Source organism: Manis pentadactyla, chromosome 16 (assembly GCF_030020395.1).
Source record: "Manis pentadactyla isolate mManPen7 chromosome 16, mManPen7.hap1, whole genome shotgun sequence".
Taxonomy (NCBI): domain Eukaryota; kingdom Metazoa; phylum Chordata; class Mammalia; order Pholidota; family Manidae; genus Manis; species Manis pentadactyla.
In genome coordinates, this window is record NC_080034.1 from 60,701,209 (window position 1) to 60,725,202 (window position 23,994).

The 23,994-nt window shown below is 40.1% G+C and overlaps 1 protein-coding gene across 1 annotated transcript; it reads right to left on the bottom strand.

Moving 5' to 3' along the window:
• Nucleotides 1–229: 229 nt before the first annotated feature.
• LOC118930993 (testis expressed protein 56) lies at nucleotides 230–18,924 on the bottom strand (the record flags this gene model as incomplete). The annotated part of the gene is given in 3 exon segments (XM_057493897.1): nucleotides 230–491; nucleotides 13,097–13,292; nucleotides 18,798–18,924. Coding segments are annotated over 3 exon segments (585 nt in total), but the record flags the coding sequence as incomplete, so codon positions are not given.
• Between the last annotated feature and the right edge of the window lie 5,070 nt (nucleotides 18,925–23,994).

A 23,994-nucleotide genomic window follows, 5' to 3' on the forward strand; every position in this document is an offset into this window, starting at 1 on the left:
ATCAGCCAAATGCAGGAATGCAGTCGTGAGCTTTTTATCCAGAAGAGCAAAACTGTGATGACTATTACAGTGAAGCTCAGCACGTCAAAGGAAAGGATGTGCAGTTCTTTCTGATTTCTAGTACTTGAACTAAATAAGCCTCACTGTGCCTTTCTTCAGTGCTAAAAGATCTCTTATGATGATTATATTTCACTGGAGCACTAATGGAAAACAAATTATGTAAAAAGCTTTAAGAATTTACATGGGTTTTTGATAATAGGGGTCTTACATCTTTCGGCATGAATCGTTGTTGCCAGGAACACTGAAACATTGTGCCTGGGCCCCTGCTTTGAAAAGCATTCTCAGCATTGCAAGCTGAAGTCGTGTCTTTGAACACCACTACAGCACTCTGCCGTCCGCAAAGTCTGAGTGACTCAGTTGGCCCAAACACTGACAGCCTCTGGGTTACCCACTGGAGATCTTCAGCAGGTTGCATGTTCTTTTCCAGCCATCTAGCAAGGGAGCAAATGGAAGTAGCATTACTAGAACATAAATAGGTGTCTTGGTTTCATTTTTTTTCTGTAAGTAATAAAAGGACATGATAGGAGAGTCAGAATGCTTGTAAGTTTCTGTTTTGATTGCTTCCATATGTATCAATTAAACAAGGAGAGGGTGTAATTTCAATGACTACCAAACTGACACAGAATATCTTCCTTCTTCCTTTTTATTTAACTTTTCCTTTAAGCATCGTCATTCAGGTAACCAACCCACTGAACCTCTAACTTTTTAGTTTTTTTTTTTATTCCAGTAATCTTAATCCAAAATGTTCAGTTTCATAGAAAATATGTGAATAGTAATAAAATTAATGTTTATTGAGCACTGTTTGTTACTAGTGCTTAATGCCCATAATCATACTGTATCCTCCAAAAACAATGCCAAAAATTAAAAGTGAGGAAGGTCCTGTTGCTGCTCTGCAAGTAGGGGTCCAGAGGCCTAGAGCTTTAAGCCACTTTCCCAGAGTAAGTGTTGGGGAGTTCCAGCTCCACTGTCACCATGAGCAGTGACTGCCTATCATTTCCCACTAACTGCAAATAAAATCTCTGGCCAGAACACAAAAACAATTACTTGAGGATGCTGAAATTAAACAAAAGTAGATGGATTGTCCTAGGGTATCAAAATACAGAGAAGTGACTGTACAAGGATGAGTTTCTCAGATTGTGAAAAGTAGGGAAACAGTTGCTGGGATCTCTCTCCTCAGCCTGTGACTTGTACCTTTAAGGCAGACCCCTGTGCAATGGTGGCCATGATGTGGCTGGCTAAAGAAAATTTGAGGTAAAGAAAAAGTCTAAACAGGAGAAATCCCCCAGGAAATAAGGAGTGCAGGGGTGGGGGGGTGGGAATCGCAGAGAGAAATGTTCCTCTAATTTTGTGTATGAGCCCATACACACCTCAGGTTCATGAGTGGGAAAGATTCAGACCAACAAAATCAAGCCTTTAAGTACTAAACTTGGATTTTCACCACCACCCCAAAATATCAGTTTGTAATCTGAACCTAACCAGACTTACAAAAAACAGCAACATTCTTCACAGATAATTTCAACAGGACCCCAAGATCATGCATCATAATATTCCCAGTGTCTATGATACAATCCTAAATTACCTGACATACAAAAAACTGTGAAAATATGAACACTTTCAGATGAGAGTGATCTTGAGATGACCTAGATGTTGGAACTTTTACACAAAGACTTCAAAGCAATTCTTATAACTGTGCTCCACACAGTGGAGAAGAACACATTTGAAGTGATATGAATTCTCAGCAGAGAAACACAAACTGCAAATGAGATCCAAATAAAAAACTGAAAATCTGAAATTTAAAAATCTGGAGGGACTCACTAGCCTACCCTAATGACACAGTAGTGGGGTCAGTGAGCCTAGAAGACAAGCCAGTGGAAATTAAGCAATATGAAGAATGGAGAGAAGAAAATACTGGGAAAAGATGAATAAACAGTAACATCAGGTTGGCAACTAGGAAGTTACAGGTCCCCATTCCCCATAGGAACATGAACAACTACAGAAGCCAGTCAAACATCTACAGCAAATGAGTGTGCAGTCAAGAAAAAATGACATTAAAACAAGATAAGATAGGAAATTTTGTAGTGTTTTTATTTACCCGTACCCCACTCAATCCCCTGCATGGTGTGGTAGGAGGCATTAGTCTAGTTCCCAGCTCTCTCCCCTGGGAAGCAGAGTAGAATTTGTTTGCAACATTCTGCCCTGTTTGTTAGCTGCCTGAGGGACTGGTTGCTGCCTTGCCTGACTCACAGTTTAGGCAGGGAACATTGAAGAGTTTGGATCTCAGGCTAGAAGCCATGGAAGGCAGTAGCGGGCATTGAAATACATTAAGAGTACAGCTGATTGCAGACCCATGGATGTGGAGGAAGATTGCAAGCAGAGGAATACAGTAGAACATTTAAGGCCCTGAGAAGAAGCTGGCCTGAGACTGTTTGGGAAATTAAAAGAAGCCAGCACAAATTTTAAAAACAGTAAACAAAAATAAAACATACACAGAGGCCCAGAGAAGAAGCATGCTCCAAGAAGATGTGAGAAGGCCTGGCTGATCTCAAGACTAGAGAAGATTTTATAACACCAGTATGCAAACATGAAAGAATCCTGTTTTCAAATGCTCAGTTTCAACAGAAGGCTTTAAGGCATGCAAAGAAACAGGGAAACATGTCCCATTCATAGGAACAAAATATCCAGAAACAGTCCCTGAAGAAACACAGGCATCAGACTTAACTAGACAAAACAATTGAAATATGCTCAAAGGAACTAAAGAAAAACATGGACAAAGAGTTAAAGGAAATAAGGAAAACATCACATGAACAAAATAAGAATAACAACAAAGAGAGATTATTTTTTTAAACATTCTGGAGCTGAAAATTAGAATAACTGAATGGAAAAATTCACTAGAGGGTCTCAACAGAAGATTCGAAGGGGTAGAAAAAAGAATCAGCAAACTTACAGAGATGATTTGAAATTATCAAGTTTCAGGAACAAAAAAAAAAATGAAATAAAGCCTAAGAGACTTATATAGGGACCCCATCAAGCAGACCTATATATACTCAATATGAGTCCCAGGAAGAGGAGGAGAGAAAAAAGAGATTAAGCAATTATTTGAAGAAATAATAACTGAAACTTACAAATTTGAGGAAAGACATGGATTTACAAATCCAAGAAGTCCAATGAACTATAAGTAGGATAAACACAGAGACCTATACTGAGACACATTATAATCACACCTGTCAAAGACAAAAGAGTGAGAAAGCAGCAAGAGAAAAGCTACTCATCAAATACGAGATATTCCCCAATAAGATAATAGCAGATTTCTCAGCTGAAAACTTGCAGACCAGAAGGCAGTTGGATGACATATTTAAAATGCTGAAAGAAAAACTGTCAACTGATAATTCCATATCTGGTAAAACTGTCCTTCAAGAATGAGGGAGAAATTTAAGGCATTCCTATACAAAAGTAGAGGAGTTCATTAACACTATGAGAAATGTTGAAGGGAGTCCAAGTTGAAAGGATACTAGATAGTAACTCGAAGCCACATGGAAACATAAAGTTCTCCAATAAAGGTAAATACATACACAAATATAAAAGTAATAGTATTGTAATTTTGGTTTGTAACTCCACTTTTTATTTTGTATAGGATTTAAAATAAATACATAAATTACAATTATAAATCTGTGTCAATAGGTATGCAATCTATTGCGATGTAATTTGTGACATCAAAAACAAGTGGAAGGGCATCACTCTAAAGGAGTAGTTTTTTTTTTTTTGGTATCATTTATCTACAATTACAGAAAGAACATTATGTTTACTAGGCTCCCCCCTTCACCAAGTCCCCCCCACATACCCCTTCACAGTCACTGTCCATCTGCGTAGTAAGATGCTGTAAAATCACTACTTGTCTTCTCTGTGTTGCACAGCCCTCCCCGTGCCCCCCACGCACTATACATGCTAATTGTAATGCCCTCTTTCTTTTTCGCCACCCTTATCCCTCCCTTTGCACCCATCCTCCCCAGTCCCTTTACCTTTGGTAACTGTTAGTCCATTCTTGGGTTCTGTGAGTCTGCTGCTGTTTTGTTCCTTCAGTTTTCCTTTGTTCTTATACTCCACAGATGAGTTAAATCATTTGGTACTTGTCTTTCTCCGCCTGGCTTATTTCACTGAGCATAATACCCTCTAGCTCCATCCATGTTGTTGCGAATGGTAGGATCTGTTTTTTTCTTATGGCTGAGTAATATTCCATTGTGTATATGTACCACCTCTTCTTTATCCATTCATCTACTGATGGACACTCAGGTTGCTTCCATTTCTTGGCTGTTGCAAACAGTGCAGTGATAAACATAGGGGTGCATCTGTCTTTTTCAAACTGGAGTGCTGCATTCTTAGGGTAAATTCCTAGAAGTGGAATTCCTGGGTCAAATGGTATTTCTATTTTGAGCATTCTGAGGAACCTCCATACTGCTTTCCACAATGGTTGAACTGATTTACATTCCCACCAGCAGTGTAGGAGGGTTCCCCTTTGTCCACACCCTCGCCAACATTTGTTGTTGTTTGTCTTTTCAATGATGGCAATCCTTACAGGTGTGAGGTGATATCTCATTGTGGTTTTAATTTGCATTTCTCTGATGATTAGCAATGAGGAGCATCTTTTCATGTGCCAGTTGGCCATCTGAATTTCTTCTTTAGAGAACTGTCTATTCAGCTCCTCTGCCCATTTTTTAATTGGATTATTTGCTTTTTGTTTGTTGAGGTATGTGAGCTCTTTATATATTTTGGATGTCAATCCTTTATTGGATCTGTCATTTATGAATATATTCCCCCATACTGTAGGATACCTTTTTGTTCTATTGATGGTGTTCTTGGCTGTACAGAAGCTTTTTGGCTTGATATAGTCCCACTTGTTCATTTTTGCTTTTGTTTCCCTTGCCCAGGGAGATATGTTCATGAAGAAGTCACTCATGTTTATGTCCATGAGATTTTTGCCTATGTTTTTTTCTAAGAGTTTTATGGTTTCATGACTTACATTCAGGTCTTTGATCCATTTGGAGTTTACTTTTGTGTATGGGGTTAAATAGTGATCCAATTTCATTCTCTTACATGTAGCTGTCCAGTTTTGCCAGCACCATCTGTTGAAGAGACTGTCCTTTCCCCATTGTATGTCCATGGCTCCTTTATCATATATTAATTGGCCATATATGTTTGGGTTAATGTCTGGAGTCTCTACTCTGTTCCACTGGTCTGTGGCTCTGTTCTTGTGCCAGTACCAAATTGTCTTGATTACTGTGGCTTTGTAATAGAGGTTGAAGTTGGGGAGCGAGATACCCCCACACACACTTTATTCTTCCTTCTCAGGATTGCTTTGGCTATTCAGGATCTTTGGTGGTTCCATATGAATTTTTGAACTATTTGTTCCAGTTCATTGAAGAATGCTGTTGGTAATTTGATAGGGATTGCATCAAATCTGTATATTGCTTTGGGCAGGATGGCCATTTTGATGATATTAATTCTTCCTAGAGAGGAGCATGGAATGAGTTTCCATTTGTTACTGACCTCTTTAATTTATCTTAAGAGTGTCTTGTAGTTTTCAGGGTGTAGGTCTTTCACTTCCTTGGTTAGGTTTATTCCTAGATAATTTATTCTTTTTGATGCTATTGTGAATGGAATTGTTTTCCTGATTTCTCTTTCTATTAGTTCATTTTTAGTATATAGGAAAGCTACAGATTTCTGTGTGTTAATTTTGTATCCTGCAACTTTGCTGAATTCCAATATTAGTTCTAGTAGTTTTGCAGTGGAGTATTTAGGGTTTTTTATGTACAATATCATGTCATCTGCAAATAGTGACAGTTTGACTTCTTCTTTACCAATCTGGATTCCTTGTATTTCTTTGTTTTGTCTGGTTGCCATGGCTAGGACCTCCAGTACTACATTGAATAACAGTGGGGAGAGTGGGCATCCCTGTCTTGTTCCTGATCTCAGAGGAAAAGCTTTCAGCCTCTCGCTGTTCAGTATGATGTTAGCTGTGGGTTTACCATATATGGCCTTTATTATGTTGACATATTTCCCCTCTATTCCCATTTTGATGAGAGTTTTTATCATGAACGGATGTTGAATTTTGTCGAATGCTTTTTCAGCATCTATGGAGATGATCATGTGGTTTTTGTCCTTCTTTTTGTTAATGTGGTGGATGATGTTGATGGACTTTAGAATGTTGTACCATCCTTGCATCCCTGGGATGAATCCCACTTGGTTATGGTGTATGATCCTCTTGATGTATTTTTGAATTCTGTTTGCTAATATTTTGTTTTGTATTTTTGCATCTATGTTCATCAGGGATATTGGTCTGTAGTTTTCTTTTTTGGTGGTGTCTTTGCCTGGTTTTGGTATTAGGGTGATGTTGACTTCATAGAATGAGTTTGGGAGTATTCCCTCCTCTTATATTTTTTGGAAAACTTTAAGGAGAATGGGTATTATGTCTTCTCTGTATGTCTGATAAAATTATGAGGTGAATTCACCTGGCCTGGGGGTTTTGTTCTTGGGTAGTTTTTTGATTACCGATTCACTTTCATTGCTGGTAATTGGTCTGCTTAGATTTTCTGTTTCTTTCTGGGACAGTCTTGGAAGGTTGTATTTTTCTAGGAAGTTGTCCATTTCTCCTAGGTTTTCCAGCTTGTTAGCATATAGGTTTTCATAGTATTCTCTAATAATTCTTTGTATTTCTGTGGGGTCCATCATGATTTTTCCTCTCTCATTTCTGATTCTGTTGATGTGTGTTGACTCTCTTTTTCTCTTAATAAGTCTGGCTAGAGGCTTATCTATTTTGTTTATTTTCTCAAAGATACAGCTCTTGGTTTCATTGAATTTTCTATTGTTTTATTCTTTTCAATTTTATTTATTTCTTCTCTGATCTTTATTATGTCCCTCCGTCTGCTGACCTTAGGCCTCATTTTTCTTCTTTATCCAATTTCGATAATTGTGACATTAGACTATTCCTTTGGGATTGTTCTTCCTTCTTTAAATATGCCTGGATTGCTATATACTTTCCTCTTAAGACTGCTTGCACTGGTTCCACAGAAGTTGGGGCTTTGTGTTGTTGTTGTCATTTGTTTCCATATATTGCTGGATCTCCATTTTAATTTGGTCGTTGATCCATTGATTGTTTAGGAGCATGTTCTTAAGCCTCCATGTGTTTGTGAGCCTTTTTGCTTTCTTTGTACAATTTATTTCTAGTTTTATACCTTTGTGGTCTGAAAAGTTGGTTGGTAGGATTTCAATCTGTTTGAATTTGCTGAGGCTCTTTTTGTGGCCAAGTATGTGGTCTATTCTGGAGAATGTTCCATGTGCACTTGAGAAGAATGTGTATCCTGTTGCTTTTGGATGTAGAGTTCTATAGATGTCTATCAGGTCCATCTTTTCTAGTGTGTTGTTCAGTGCCTCTGTGTCCTTACTTATTTTCTGTCTGGTGAATCTGTCCTTTGGAGTGAGTGGTGTGTTAAAGTCTCCCAAAATGAATGCATTGCATTCTATTTCCTCCTTTAATTCTGTTAGTATTTGTTTCACATATATTGGTGCTCCTGTATTGGGTGCATATATATTTATAATGGTTATATCTTCTTATTGGACTGAGCCCTTTATCATTATGTAATGTCCTTCTTTGTCTCTTGTTACTTTCTTTATTTTGAAGTCTATTTTGTCTGATACTAGTATTGCAACACCTGCTTTTTTCTCTCTGTTGTTTGCATGAAATATCTTTCTCCATCCCTTGACTTTTAATCTGTGCATATCTTTGGATTAGAGGTGAGTCTCTTGTAAGTAGCATATAGATGGGTCTTTCTTTTTTATCCATTCTATTACTCTGTGTCTTTTGATTGGTGCATTCAGTCCATTTACATTTAGGGTGATTATTGTAAGATATTGCCATTGCAGGCTTTAGATTCGTGGTTACCAAAGGTTCAAGGTTAGCTTCTTTACTACCTTACTGTCTGACTTAACTCGCTTATTGAGCTGCTATAAACACAGTCTGATTATTATTTCTTTCCCTTCTTTTTCCTCTTCCTCCATTCTTCATATGTTGGGTGTTTTGTTCTGTGCTCTTTTTAGGTGTGCTCCATCTAGAGCAGTCCCTCTAAGATACCCTGTAGAGATGGTTTGTGGGAGGCAAATTCCCTCAACTTTTGCTTCTCTGGGAATTGTTTAATCCCTCCTTCATATTTAAATGATAATTGTGCTGGATACATTATCCTTGGTTCAAGGCCCTTCTGTTTCATTGCATTGAATACATCATGCCATTCTCTTCTAGCCTGTAAGGCTTCTATTGAGAAGTCTGATGATTGCCTGATGGGTTTCCCTTTGCAGGTGACCTTTTTTCTCTCTCTGGCTGCCTTTAATACTCTGTCCTTGTCCTTGATTTTTGCCATTTTAATTATTATGTGTCTTGGTGTTGTCCTCTTTGGGTCCCATCTCTCTGGAGTTCTGTGTGCTTCCATGGTCTGAGCAACTATTTCACCCCCCAGTTTGGGGAAGTTATCAGCAAGTATTTCTTCAAAGACACTTTCTATCCCTTTTTCTCTCTCTTCTTCCTCTGGTACCCCTATAATGCGGATATTATTCCTTTTGGATTGGTCACACAGTTCTCCTAATATTGTTTCATTCCTGGAGATCCTTTTATCTCTCTCTGCATCAGCTTTTATGTGTTCCTGTTCTCTGGTTTCTATTCCATCTTTGGCCTCTTGCACCTCATCCAGTCTTCTTATAAATCGTTCCAGAGTTTGTTTCCCTTCTGTACTCTCCCTCCAGACATCATCCCTTAGCTCTTATATATTTCTCTGCAGCTCTGTCAGAATGTTTATGATTTTTATTTTGAATTCTTTTTCAGGGAGACTGGTTAGGTCTGTCTCTGCAGCTCCTCTCTCAGGTGTTGTTTGAACTATCTTGGACTGGACTAAATTATTTTGCCTTTTCATGGTGATAGCGGTGCCTGTCGGCAGGCTGCGTGTGTATCAGCTGGGAGAAGAAAGTCCTTTCCTGCTTGCTGGATGCCTTGCCCTTCTCCTCTGCCTGTGTTGGTTACCTGCACTCCTGGAGCAGCCACCGGGTTAGTCCCCTAAGCTGCTGTGGGCGGGGTCTCCGTCAGAGCAGCACGGAGCCCTGCGGGGAGTGGCAGGCATGCCAGGTGTGCTCCTCCATGATAGCGGTGCCCCTGCTGGGCAGCTGTGTACCAGCAGCGGCCTTTGGGTCTGGCCTGGGCAGCTGTGCATTGGTCTGGGATTCCGGTCAGCTGCTGGGAGCACACCTGCTCCCTCTGGCTCCCCTGCAGGTCCGCACGGTCCTCTACTGGGCTCCTCTGGCTTCACTACCACCGGTGTGCGTGAGCCACAGCCGGGCTGTTCAGTCACACTGCTGTGGGCTTGCACAAGCCTTTCCTGGTCCCATCTGGCACCGCTGGTGCACGGATCTGCTCCCGGTCCCTTCCGGCACTGCCATCCCCGTTGCGCGCTGCCACTGTCCCGCTACTGGGCTGGTGTGTCGGGGTCTGCGCCAGATGGAGGAACGACTGGCAGGCTGCTTAGTGCCGTGAGGGGCTTCAGAGCTGCATTCCCTCCCCAGGGTTTAGGGCACCTATGTTTCCCGGGTATTCCCAGCTGCCGGGACAAACTTCATCCAGCTATGGGGTCCCTGTCTCTTTAAGATTTGCAGAAAGCACTCACTTTTCTTTTGTCTCAGGGGCACCGGTTGCGGGGACCTGCCCACAGGTTTTGCTTTTCCATTTCTCTAATATTCAGCACCCCGTGCACCTTGTGTCTGTGTTCTGGGTGCGGATTTCTAGAGCTGGTTGTTTAGCAGTCCTGGGCTTTCACTCCCTCCCCGTTCTGACTCCTTTCTTCCCTCTGGGTTCTGGGGTGGGAGAGCATTCGGGTCCCGCCTGGCCACGTCTTGTATCTTACCCCCTTCGTGTTATGCTGAGTTCTCACAGATGTAAATGTATCCTGGCTGTTGTACTGCATCCACTGGTGTCTCTTTTAGGAATAGTTGTATTTATTGTATTTTCATAAATATATATGTTTGGGGGAGGAGATTTCCTCTGAACTACTCATGCCGCCATCTTCCCGTGATCCTAAAGGAGTAGGTTTTGTATACAAGTTAAGTTGGTAACAATTTAAGGTTGTCATGACTTTAGCATGTTATATGTAATCCCCATGGTAACCACAAAGAAAATATTCATAGAAATTCACAAAAGGAAATGAGAAGGGGATCAAAATGTGCACTACAAAAAAAAAATCAACCCAAAGGAGGAGAGAAAAAAGAAATCAAGCAATTATTTGAAGAAATAATAACATCATCTACTCCTGTGTCCAGGAGTTTTCTCCCAGTGAGGACTCCTTCCCAATGCTTGGAGTGTGTGAAAATGGGCCCATCGTGTGCTTTTGTACAGAGCCAGGCAGTTTATATTTTTTAGACAAAGAGCCAATAAATCTGAGGAATTGACAGGACACTGTTTTGTAGAAGGAAATGTGAGTCTTAATGGAGGAAATAAGGGACAAAAAAAGATCTAAGACATACAGAAAACAAAATGTCAAAAGTGCTTCCCTATCAGTAATTTACTTAAATATAAAGATTAAACTCAAAAAACATGAATTGACAGAATGGGTTAAAAAAAAAATCAATCCAGGATCAACTATATACTGCCTACAAGAGTCTCACTTTAGATCTAGGGACATGCATAGATTAAAAGTGAAAGTATGCAAAAGATATCCCATGAAAATAGCAACAAAAACAGAGTAGGGACAGCTCTGCTAATACCTGACAAAACAGATTCAAAAACTGTTACAAGAGATAAGGACATACTATAATGATAAAAGGGCCAATACAACAAGAAGATACAACAATTATAAATGTTTACATGTCAAGTATTAGAGCTCCAATATATATATAAGCAAACATTGGCAGATTGAAGGGAGAAATAGCTCTACAGTAAATAGGAGGAGACTTGAATATCCCACTTTGATCAGTAGTTAGAAAATGAGACTGGATCAATAAGGAAATAGAGAATTTGAACAACACTATAGACCAATTGGGCCTAACAGAAATATACAGAACACTCCCCACAACTACATCAGAATACATCATTTTTCTCAAGTGCACATGGAACATTCTCCAGGAGAGATTATATGTTAGACCACAAAACAAGTCTTAATAAATTTAAATGATTGAAATCATACAAAATACCTATTTTAATCACAACAGAATGAAACTACAAATCAGCAGAAGGAAAACTAGAAAATCCACAAATTAAGTGGAAGTTAAACAATATAGTTTTAAACAACCAACAGATCAAAGAAGAAACCACAAGAAAGTAAGAATATATCTTGAGACAAATGAAAACACAACATACCAAACACCAAAACATACCAAGTGATAAAAAAGAAAACCACTTCAGAGTATATACCCAAAAGAGTTGAAAGCAGTGATTCAAACAGCTATTTGAAGAGCTGCATTATTTATGATAAACAAAGGTGGAAACAACCTGACATACATTGACAGATGAGTGCATAAACAAAATGCAGTGTACTCCTGTAGGCCTGGGAGCAAGTAACATCATCTACTCCTGTGTCCAGGAGTTTTCTCCCAATGAGGACTCCTTCCCAATGCTTGGAGTGTGTGAAAATGGGCCCATGTGCTTTTGTACAGAGCCAGGCAGTTTGGTAGAAGGAAGGCAGTTTATATTTTTTAGACAAAGAGACTATAAATGTGAGAAATTGACAGGACACTTTTTTGTAGAAGGAAATGTGAGTAAATATGTATTGTTTCTTATGTTCCAACAATCTAGCTATATTTTCAGAAACTAAACTAGAATGTAAAGTAAGATATATTAGCTCACATGAAGACACTATGGCCTAAAATTGAGGGGTATAAACTTCCTATGGTTGTGTAACTTTTTTCTTTTTTTATAGGCCTCCAAAGTAGGTCAAAAAATTTTAGCTTGAGTAATTAGGGATCATCGCTTAAAATAACTTCTACCCTGAATTGACAAAACTTCAGTGCTTTGCATTGTCCAAGAAGAAAATACCGTGGCTCTAATCTTTCATAACACATCTCTGTCTTCCTTGAATATGGATTTTTTAATCAAATTATGCTACTGAGGACACTAAAAACAAACTGGACAAGGAAATTATTTCCTTCAGGCAGTGACCCGGGGGAGGTTCCAGGACAGGCACATTCCTGAGCTGCAATTCTCTTCTTGTGTGTATTACCTTCAAAGCAGAGGACTCTGTCTTTATAACAAATTATACATTCTTCCTTCATCACCCTAGCAACATTTTTTAAATACCTACTATGTGCAAAATGTAGGAATCACTTATCAGATATTGTATAGCAATACATGCAGCAATACTAAAGAAACAAATACAGGAACACGAACACCACCTGCCTGGCATAATCAGAGAAGGAAGTGTACCAACAAAGATGAGTTACCAAGGAACCAAAGTTTATAACTTTGAATGCCAGAATCCAACCAATTCTACATCCCCACCACCTCCTGGCACAAGAGTCCATATGGGAGCCAGAGAGGATTCAAGTCAGATGACATCACGTCTCTTTTTAAGAACGTGCAATAGGCTCCCATTTCTGCCACTATAAAATCAGACAGCCTGGGGATAAAGACAAGGTTCTACCATTCATATATATGGTACCCTAGGCGCCTAGTCATGCTAGGGGTGACCTCGTGCCTCCTGACTCATCCAGCTATATGGCTGGGTCTTCCAGAATCCTACCCCGGCCCGTCTACATCTCTGCTCGCTAACCTGGAATTGCAGTGGGCCATGGGGGGCACACACACCTGCTCCTGTCTCCATGAGTTTTCCCAGTGAGGGTTCCTCCAGACCTGGGGGGTGTGAAAATGGGCTCACATGCTTTTTGTACAGAGCAGTGCTTGTTTCCATGTTCACCATGTTTCCCGAAGACCACATTAAGTCATTTTTTTAGCTAAGGCATAAAAAGGTTTGTGTATATCTCTAAATATGTCTGCATAAAGCAAAAAATAGACACCTACCTGACAACTATGGTTGACATTGGAGGCTCTTTTATGTTTTTATTCCATAAGTGGCATTTCTTCCACCCATAACTTGCATTGTTGATGACTTTTCTTTTCCCCAGGAGCATACTACTTGGTTTTGGGGTCAGATTAACCTCTCTTGGAAACTCATGTCTTGCTAAGATCCTTTCTAAGCCAGAGAGAGTTCAGAATTCTCACCTAGTAATAGAATAAGCATTAATACAATTCAGTGTTCCTTTCCATCTTTGCAGAACACAAATAATATGGCATTCATTTGAGAAGGAATATTTATGCCACTTAATAATTGTTATATAGCTGTGCCATTCCTTCATTGCAAAAATATTACTGAGCAACATTTAGCCTGGTCCTGGACATCTAATAGATGCACAGCCAATGAATGAATGAATGAACAAATAGATGTGCTAGTAACACCACAAATACTGTGCATGATTCTCAAGCTAATGGCAAGTTACTGTACAGTTATTTTTATCTTCAGTGATATTAACCACACTCTGAATTCACTTCACTCTCACTGGCCCCTAACCAAATTGACCACCCATGATGAGAGAAAGGGGTGTATCAGGACCTAATTCAATACACTGCCACCTGCATCAAAATAGTTTTGCTTAAAAAAAAAGGAAGGAAATGCTGGGAAGAGAATATTTTCCTCTACCCTGCAAGATTCTTATAGCTCGACTAATAATTAAATTGACATAAGACAGATCAACAGGAGAAAAAAACGGAAGTTTAATTAGGTACACACAGAGGTCCAATAATGAAATTGAGACCTAAAGACAATGACCAAGCCAGGCAGTGTTTATATTTTTTAGACACAGAGAAAATAAACCCATGAGGAATTGACAGGACAAAAAAGCAAAGCAAAACAAAAAACCTTATGTTGGGAGCTTCAGTTAGTAAAGAATTTTAAACAGAATTTGGGCTGGGGTAATAAATTAGTAAACAAGGTTTGTTTACAGCCTCCTCAACTCTGAACTCCCTGTCTCTGGTGATAAGGATGTTTCTCTACTTCCTGTACAGGGAGGGCACCTTTCACACAGACTGATTCCCGGCTTTCTGGAGACAAAGTGGAATCAAGAGTATTCTCTTTGCACTGGCTGTTTCTTAAGTAACTTTTAATTCAAAATAATATGCCAAAGCAGCACATTTGGAAGCATCCAGCCCTTGGCCCCTAGAAGGAAGGAAGGAAGGGAAGGAAGAAAGGAGGCAGGAAGAAAAGGGAGTCAGCTGAACCACACAGTGTGTTTAGGAACATGGTTTGGCTTTGGGGTCATGAGATGAACCGAAAGGCAGTTTGCAGTCTACACTGTGTGGAGCTCTGCAGTCCATGCAGGTGTATTAGAAACTAAGAGAGCTATTATAACGCAGGAAGAGACGCTGAGCGTCAGAGAGATTCGGGGTGACCCTGCACAGGAATTGATCAGAACTCATCTGTTCTGTTATTTCTCAGGTTGAATTACTGATGGTCCCTTCCAGACAGGGTAATTGGCACAGACCCCAAAGAACCAAGAATTGGCTCAAGGGACTTAAAGCTTAGTAATCTAAGTGATATATAATGACTTGATGAAAAGAACAATCCATAGAGGCCTGAAAACCACTTCAAGTGAGTCAAGGCCAGAACGGGTATCCGGGCTCCTGCCTAGAGGTGTGAGGCCTGCCCAGCTTCCCCTTCGCCCTTAGCAGCAGCTTCTTGGCTCACTGATCACAAGCTGGGGCTCCTGGAAACTCTCCCAGGCACACCTGGACAGGACCAGTCATCACGTATGGTTTGCTTTGCTTGTCAGACTCTGAAAGCTAAATTTAATATTCAACTGAATTAATTAACCCAATTTAAGTATTTGGTGGCATCCAGTTTTAAAAATCTCTTTTTTGCCTCAAATTATATTTGTCTTATTGTATACACATATTTTAATACTGTAAACTGCCTCAGATCCTTTTTGTAAACAATGGGATAATATAGAGAGAATAACATTTAACATAAATTATCAATTATCATATTCTCCAGTATGAATAATTATATTTAGTACTGCACACCAAAAATGAAACAAAAACTCAGAACTCTTTTTTAAATATTTAATTGGGTCTGACAGCCAGCCTTATTTGAAATTAAAGCAGAGTTCCTGGTTGTGAAAGAAAGTGCAATAAGCATAGGGAGGCCTCAGGAAATTACTGGAAGTTAAACCAACATTGATAATAAATCTATGGGTGAGATTTTGGAGATATTGGACTGTAAGCTGTTTGAATTTTTTTAATTCCTTATTTTAATGTGTGGAGTACAAAACTTGTTTGATGGATGGATGGACAGATGGAACAAATAAATGGATGAGTTAATAATGACAATATAAATCAGCATAGGTAAGGTATGTAAACCAGTATACAAGCCACCGTGCACACGTGTGCATGCGTGCATGCGTTCATGTTTTGTGTGTGTGTGTGTGTGTGTGTGTGTGTGTGTGCATCAGAAACAGTGCAAACAGGTAACTTAAAACTGCAGTCTTTATGGTGATTTGTTACTTCTGCATCTCATGACTGTCTTCTTTAACGTGTGTACAAAAGCCATGGGTTTGGTGACCATCAGTGGCCTGCCAGCATGTGACTAGCACACAGGCCACTTCTAGAGTCACCCAGCTGGTCTCCCAGGCCCGCTCTCATCTTCCACTGGGGAAACCACTCTTCCTGCCCACCCACCTCTCTCTGGGCCATCCCCCACTGTCCAGTTAGGCAACCTCCCAAAGCATCTGGAGGGAAAACTGAATTATCCAAAAGAGCTATCTTCCTAGGCAATAAAAACAGCAAACAGAAGCTCTAACCTTCCTCCCAATTCCTACTTTTTGGTCTGGTGCCAGTTGTTTAGGAAACTGTTATGGAGAATGTACTAAACATCGTAACACCAGTACAGATGAGCTATCAGGACCGCCCCTCACATTGCTGTCCTGGGGGTGGAATGAGGGAAGGAAGAGGGTACAGTCTGTGATGTTTTGGAGACAATTATCTGAAAAGCAGTATTTCTAAATACTAGAGTAAAAGGTATCCTCATTGCTCAGTTTTAGGTGTTTCTTTGACTTAACTTCCTATTATTTAAAATACAAAAGAAAAACCTGGGTTTTTAGCTATAAATTATCAGTTCTTTATCCTTTTTTCTTCTTACAGTGGCTCTGGGTAGCAAATACAGTCAAATACAGGCAAAACTCCACTGTAGATGCAAAGGTGGCTTGGAGGTGGACGTGGTATGGATTAGGTCAGATGAAATTTCTACAGGAAGGAAGGCTTTAGACACAGTGGCAGTGAGACATCGGTATCCATTATCAATTCATAATCCAGGGGATGAAAGTGTGAGAAATAGGGTCATTGTCTCAGGGTGCGCCTTCAAGGCAATGGAGGCAAGTATCTCCTCAATGACTGGATTCTGCCTTAGGCCCAGGTCCGTCAAGCATAGACTTGGGACTCAAAGGACATATTTCTTCTCCCGAATGCTGTTCACCTCAGCTAACTCATGCTTTTCTTTTAATTGGCTTCCAACTGTAGCAAAACATCCCCTTAACACTGGGCAGCAGTTTACAGGCAGGAACACTACCAGTTGCTGACAGTGTATCACTGTCTATTCGTGCCTATGTTGGGAGGCTAAGGGAACAAAAGTTCAATCCGCATATAGTTGGAATATCACCAGAAAACCAAAACTCACTTCTCTACCTTCACATAAATACTACATTTCCAATTTTAACACTGAATTTTAATTACAAAACTACATAAGAAGATTTCCACTGGAATCAAGTCAACTTAATGAAGCATACGTACTCAAGGGGAAAGCGTTCCTTCCTCCGACCTCTATCCTTTCTCCAGCCCCAGACCTCAATTTTGTACGTCTCCTGCCACAACTCTTTTGTACATATTTACATACATATTTGTACATACAATTATACAGTCTTCTTTGGGCATAAATGGAATCATGGTTTCTTAGTTTGAAGCTAGTTGGTTAAAATTCTATGTTTTTTGTAGATATTTTAATGTCAACTTTCCTCTTATTAATATTGCACGGTATGGATGTATCAGTTTACTTAATCATCCTGCTATCGAATGGCATTAGGCTATTCACATTTTTTCACTGGTATAAACAATACTTCAACACACACCCTGTTTCATGCATCAGTGGTTACAGACGTATTTCTCTAGGATACTGATTAGAAGTGGAATTGCTAAATTGAAGAACATGTGCTATGTAATGGGATGCTGAAAAAATGAACTTTTTTTTGTTTCCTTGGTTTTGTCCTGAGGCCACACCATCCAAGAGAAATCCAGTAGGTGCTAGATACCCCGCTGTGTGCCACATATCTATCTGTATTTTAAAAAGCTGAAAATTCTTTAAGGCACGTGAAGTTGTCTTTAGGCAGAGTTGTTAAGCGCTCTGTCCTGTAGCATCTCCCCTCCCCCTGGCAATTGAAGCTGGGCTGTGTCCCCTGATGCTGATGCGTTAGTTTCCTGGGGCTGCCGTCACACAGTATTACAATCTTAAAGCGACTCATTGATTGTCTCACAGTTCTGGAGGCTAGAAATCCAAAACCAAGGAGTCATCAGGGCCATAGTCACTTTGAAACCTCTAGAAGAGAATCCTTCCTTGCCTTTTCCTTGTTTCTAGTATTTTCTGGCACTCCTTGGTGTTCTTTGACTTAGAGATGCATCACTCCAATCTCTGCCTCTGTTGTCACATGACCATCTTACTATGTGTCTGTCCTTTAAGGACTAGTCACACTGGATTAAGAACTCACCCCACTCCGATATGACCACATCCTAACTTAATTGCATCTGCACCTTTGTAAAGACTCTCCAAATGAGGTCATGTCTTAGGGTACTGGGAGTTAGGACTTTGACATATTTTTGAAGGGGACACAATTCATCTCCTAAGACCTTGAGAACTAATGGTAAGTGGCTAGAGCCACAGCTGTCTGTGGCCACAGAGAAACACAGTCAGAGTTGGAAGCCAGTTGTACTTTGACCAACAGTGTCAAGATATGGAGGACAGGGGTTCAAAGTTTCTACAAGCCATATGTGAAGCTTCTGGAAAGTAGTTGGTTGCTTGACAATCAAGTTGCTTGAATAGGACCTCAAGGGGGCCTCTGTCAAAGGGGAGGCATTCTGGGTTGACATAGGATGGAAATGGATCATACAAAAGCTGGGGAAGGGGTGGGGATGGAGGAAGGAAATGGCAGCAGGATGCTGTCATGTGACAGCCTCTAGCAATAAATGTGAAATCCACAATAGGAGGAAGGAGTAGTAAGGAAACAGAGCAAAGGAGTCAACTTCAGAGCCTGACCTTCAATATGGAAGCTCTCTCACTGATCTTAAAATAAAATATAAAGCTGAAATTGTAAGTTTAGTGGTATTTCCCATTTAGTTCCCTTTCCATCTTTCTGCAGATAATGCTATGCCTAAAGAAAGAGTGACAGACCTATCTGGGTTCATAAAAGACTACTTAAATAAAAGGGCATTTCAGAAGTGATGGTGAAGTCAGTGCACAGGTAAATTCTACAGTGAGCTCTGAGGACATGAGCCCTACAGCATAATCAGTACAACGGGGCCATGCGTCTCAAAGACTGACCACATCTGCAATGGAAAGGAGAGCTCTTTGGGCTAGAACAAGAGGCATTTTGTACCAGGATTAAGCAAGTTCCCACCCTCCCTCTACGCACATTTTTTTTGTCCTCTTCACCCTTGTAGGTGTGAAATGTCTCCATCAGATGATTTGGAAGCAGTTTGTGAAGGTTAGATAGAGTCTCAAAGGTGTGACGCAGAACTTCAGGATGGTTGTAGTTTTGGGGGTTTTACACTGCTCAAGGAGCAGGAGTTTCCATACAGTTTGATGTTTCTGGCTGTTCCCATGATGACCCATTGAGTCACAGAGAAGAATGAATAGAGTATTTGAAGGGTGGAGTCTCTTGCAACTGTTCTTTCTCCAAGCTTCCCTCCAAATCCAGGAAGATAGCATAGAATCTATTTTCTGCTCTTATTGCTCAGCATTCTGAGAGTCACAATGGCTCAGATCTTAGACTGGAACCCTGAGTCCTCATCCTGCATCTTCAAACCAGAAGAAATCATAAATAAACCTCTCAAAAATACCCTACCAGGTCATATGGGGATTTTAGGCAGAAACTCCAGTCTCCTGTCTGGACACAGATAATGTCTGAAGAAAGCTGAGCACTTTCCTAAAGGGAACAGGGGAAGCTGGTGCACAGACATCCAGGGCCACTCTCCCATCTGGCACTTAGTAGGGGCTGTGCACCCACGTGTACATAACTAAGGCTCCACAGACCTACCAGGTCCTGAGGGGGAGTGGTTACATCACACAGTCCTCCAGCAGAACGGAGGGAGGAGCTTCATCAGCCAAAACTGAGGAAACGTCCACATTAACACAGGTAAGGTCTCAAGATAATTTCTCTTATCCAAACTAACACTGAGGAAACAAAGTGAACAGATAAAAATGCTCAACTCTAGCTTTACTGGAAGAAGCCATTCTTCATTGCGGACAAAAGCAGAGGGGCAGAAGTAGTAAATAATCTTAAAACCATCGTGCTTTATAGCACAGTCCTGAACAAGATAGAAGCTGCCAAGAACTACTCCCGGGTTTGGGGCGGTAATGCAAATAATGAAATGTGTCACAGCTACTCAGCCTCAGGGCGCTCCATCAGCTGGGCCACGTGGGTCATAATTGCTGTCCGTGTGCTGGCTGGGTCACCCTGCGAAGTGGCGATAAACAGGGAAAGACATGTGAGCCAAGCATGCCACAGAGAAAGCTGGTGGCGTTGGCCAGCATTTTACCACACTTTAAACCCGTGGCCAAAACTATAAATACATCATGATTGCATCATGTAATACATTAGCACCCAGAACAGGAGATATAAAATTCCACTTCTTAATTTTCAACTTGCAAACTTAAAACTAAAGCTTTAAAAAGCAAACAAAAAAGGTATACTTTAAATTCAAATACACTTAAATATATTTGATATTTTATTCTGTGATATTTCATCTATTCTAGGAAAATAGAACTAACCAGAACCACTTGAATATAATGTGATTCCCATCATTTCCTCGGTGTTTTTGGAGACAGAAGGGAACTGGTGAAGACGAAAGGGTAAAATACTCTGATGACCAGGGGCTCCTTTCTTCCAAGCAAACTAAACGTATTGCTCTAAATCCTCATTTACATCAATAATAAAGAACAAAACCTCTTTTAAGCCATTCAACAGGGCCAAGGAAGTAATTAAACGGATTCTTGACACTCTGTGTAAATTGACCCATATGTTTTTAAGCGTTGCTGTAAAAAGCAACTGATGGGGTGTTTCTAGCTATGTAAAGTTTACTAACCTTCTATGTGAACTTTATTAACCTTGGCTGAAATCAGAAGTAGGCAGCAATTATTACACTTTATTTTTTTTAAGTAAACTAGCTGATGGATGAGTGTTTTTTGCAATGGGTAAAACTTCTTCAAGGAATCAATCCCATTCATTTTCTCCAAGTGTGGTGTGGTGGGAAGACCACTCAGGATGGGTGTAAACTCAGGAATGGAGGCTGGCAACACCCTGTACTGACTAGTGTGATCCTGAGCCAGCCAGGTCTCAGCCACACTACTAACAATCTCTGATGAGACAAATCCTACCATTTTGTACCTTGTTTTGTATTCCACTTATTCTTTTCTTCAATGATCAAATATTTTACCTTTTCAAAACCACAATTACAGTACATTATCATTTTCTTACAAGAGCAGTCTAGAAAGAATCCCTCTAAGCCAGCACTCCTGTTTCTCGCTCTGAGGGTGAGTTGTTCTGCAGGGCCAGCAGCACAGGTAGGTGCTAGCAGAGAATTATTACCTAAATTGACCTCACAGCAGAGCAGCTACAGTGCTCTGGGTTGTTTTCTAGTTAGGATCTCTTATTCATGACTTTTAGGTGAAAGGCTGTGTGTAAAATTGTAACATTTCCAGAATATCTCGCCTGGCTTTAGTACATCTGCATATCAATAGGCATGCAGAGGTGGAAAGAAGTATGGCTTTAGTTCATTTGCATCATTCCTCAGGGGTGGAGAGAAGTTCATCTCCATATCGATGGGTAATTACCTGGGCAACGGAGGGCGTGTCTGAACCTGAGAGGTGAGGGGGAGGGCCGGTTTTGCTGCAGCTGGAGCAGGAGAGAGAGATATGAGCCGGACTACAGTTTGTAAGCAAACTGGACTGCGGTTTTTAAACTTTATTTCTCCCTTTGACTGATTTCAGTTTTTAGAAGTATTTTGCCCCGGGATTTTCCTCTCCCCAGACTTACAATGGCAATTCCTTTTTTTGTTCCAAAGAGGGCTGTTGTGTCTTCTGAACACCTGCCCCTTCCCCTCTGCCACAGTGGATGTGACAAGGTCAGCTGGTTTCCAGAAGGCAAAGTATTCAGTAATGTTCAAACAGAAAAGATCATCTCCAAGTTTCTTAAAGAGACGTTCTGAAGAGAGTGTTCCGTCCAAAGCAAATGAGGTGGGAGGGTCTTCACTGCAAGAGGATCTAAGCCTATGGCTTTCCTGGCATGAGAAAGTAAGTTCTGATCCTGAAACTTAACCCAAAATTCAGAGTAAATTCTTGATATAAGGCAAATAAAACACAGAGCTTTAGGCATCTGAAGGCCAGGAAGACTTAAAAAGAAATTCAAAGCGCAGAAACCAAATCTTTCAGAAAATTCTAGATAAAGGTGGAAATATATGACTGAGGATTTATTCAAGCACATGGGCTGCAACATCTGCAGATGTAGAATGACTGACGTATGTGTTTATTTTACTTAGTTTTGGAGTATATTCATATACATCACTATCACATTAATTCTAAGGTTAAACAGATATTTAAACAAAATTTTGTGTGTTTTTGTGATGAAATGGTGGCCTCCCAAAAAAGGGAGCAGTGTTAAAGATTAATTTTTAAAGCAAAACACTACTTCAAACTAAAAGTATTTTCATATATATTTCTCAAAAAGGAATTACACAAACACAAGATAGTTAGAATATTTAAGGTAAATATGCTCATAGAAACAGGGTCCTAAATCAGGGATAAATATAAGAGGCCATGACTGAAAGACAAAGTAGAAGCCGGAAGAGGGAAATAAGACTGTCTAAACCTCACACTAAATAGAAATTGCCCATAATTGAATTGAAATATTTCCTACCAACCTAGCATCTTATTTATTTAAGAACAGAGGTTCTTATTATTAATTAGATAATATTGTCCTTTCTGAAATATTTACATAATTACACTGATCAAGATTCTGTTGTAGTACATGACCAATCATGATGTTGGCAATACTGAAGGGAAAAATAAAGGGAAGTAGAGGTAAATGCCCACTAATATAAAAACATGGAAGGTATTGAAAAAGGTAGACTAAAACAGAAGACTTTCCCTACAGGATAATTAGAAACTAAGCAATGTTGTTACTGACATCCCTTTGCATAACCCCAGGAAATGAAAAGAAGTGTATGTATATATGAATGTGCTCTCCAAACTGGTTATCTGATGATCAATATTGTCACCTTGGTCATAGTAGGAGAAACTGAGGTGGGCAGCAAGGCATGCTCACCTACTAAGTGACTGGTCCAAGGCTTTTCCTCTTTTCTACCAATTCAGACCACCTCTGTTGCAATTACTGTAAGAGCTGGTTAAACACCATGAGACAAAGGGTATCTATTTTACCTTACTTTAAGGATTCGCTGAAGAGGTACAGGTTTAAAGTAAGGCACGCCTGAGCCTACCACTAAAAACTGAAGCTCAAGAGTGGCCTTGGGATGGCCTAGAAGGAGAGTGCCTTTTCTTGGGCCAATGATTGATGTTAGGGCTGGACCTGAGCTATTCTGAGAAACAGCCCATGTCCAAAAATGCCCTGACTCTTGAAGCTGGGCTAGAGCCAAACCAGACTCAAGGGTTTGGAGAGGATATCATTCTCTTACTTCTTTCCCTTATACTTTACTACCACCTATTTCACATTTAGTTCCTCTTGGCCTTGTCTCCTCACTACTTACAATGGGTGCTCCCCAAAAATACTGTACGGGGACTATGCTGTCACTAAAGTTTTAAACCTGTAATACTAAAAACTTTATCAATTCAACAAGTGATGCAGAGAGGGGGCCATGGTTTTAATGTTGATGTTAGAGCACTCAAAAGTCTCTAGGAAAAGGAAGAAGAGTCAAGTGGGGGTGATAATAGGAAAGGTTTTTAAGACTATGCTCTGTCAAGGAAAAAAGGAATCTTAGAGGATGTATTTATGGATCACACATCTCAGAGGAACTCGAAGGGATCAGGAATCAGTTCAAGTTCTGAAACAAAAAGAGTAGAACGAGAAACAGAAAGCAAGGAAGATGGGAGATATATAAGCTAGACATATGGAAAGCATGCACACATACACATACACACATGCACACAACACATACACATGCACATACACATGCACATATGTGCACATCACATAACTTATATTTCCTATCCAGCCTGCAGAAAAAACATTTCCCAACTAGGTAATACTCATAGAAAGTGTTAGCTGGGAATTCATGGGCCCCAATATTTACCCAATTCGCTATTTTTCAAGTAATTGTAAGTTGGGAAAAGTTACTTAATATATTTAAGGCTCAGGTTATTCATTTATAACATAGAAATAGCTAGTAGTACAAGTTCATAAAGGATTATATCTTGTTAAGAGAACTTAATTGTTTAATCTATATAATATATTCAAGCATTATGCCTGGCATATTGTAATTACAGCATACATTCTAGCAAATGTTATTTCTAGAGTAACTAATTGCAGATATTTAATGAGCATCTACTGTAAGCCAGGCACTCTGTGAGATAAAGACCAGGTCTTGCTGTCAAG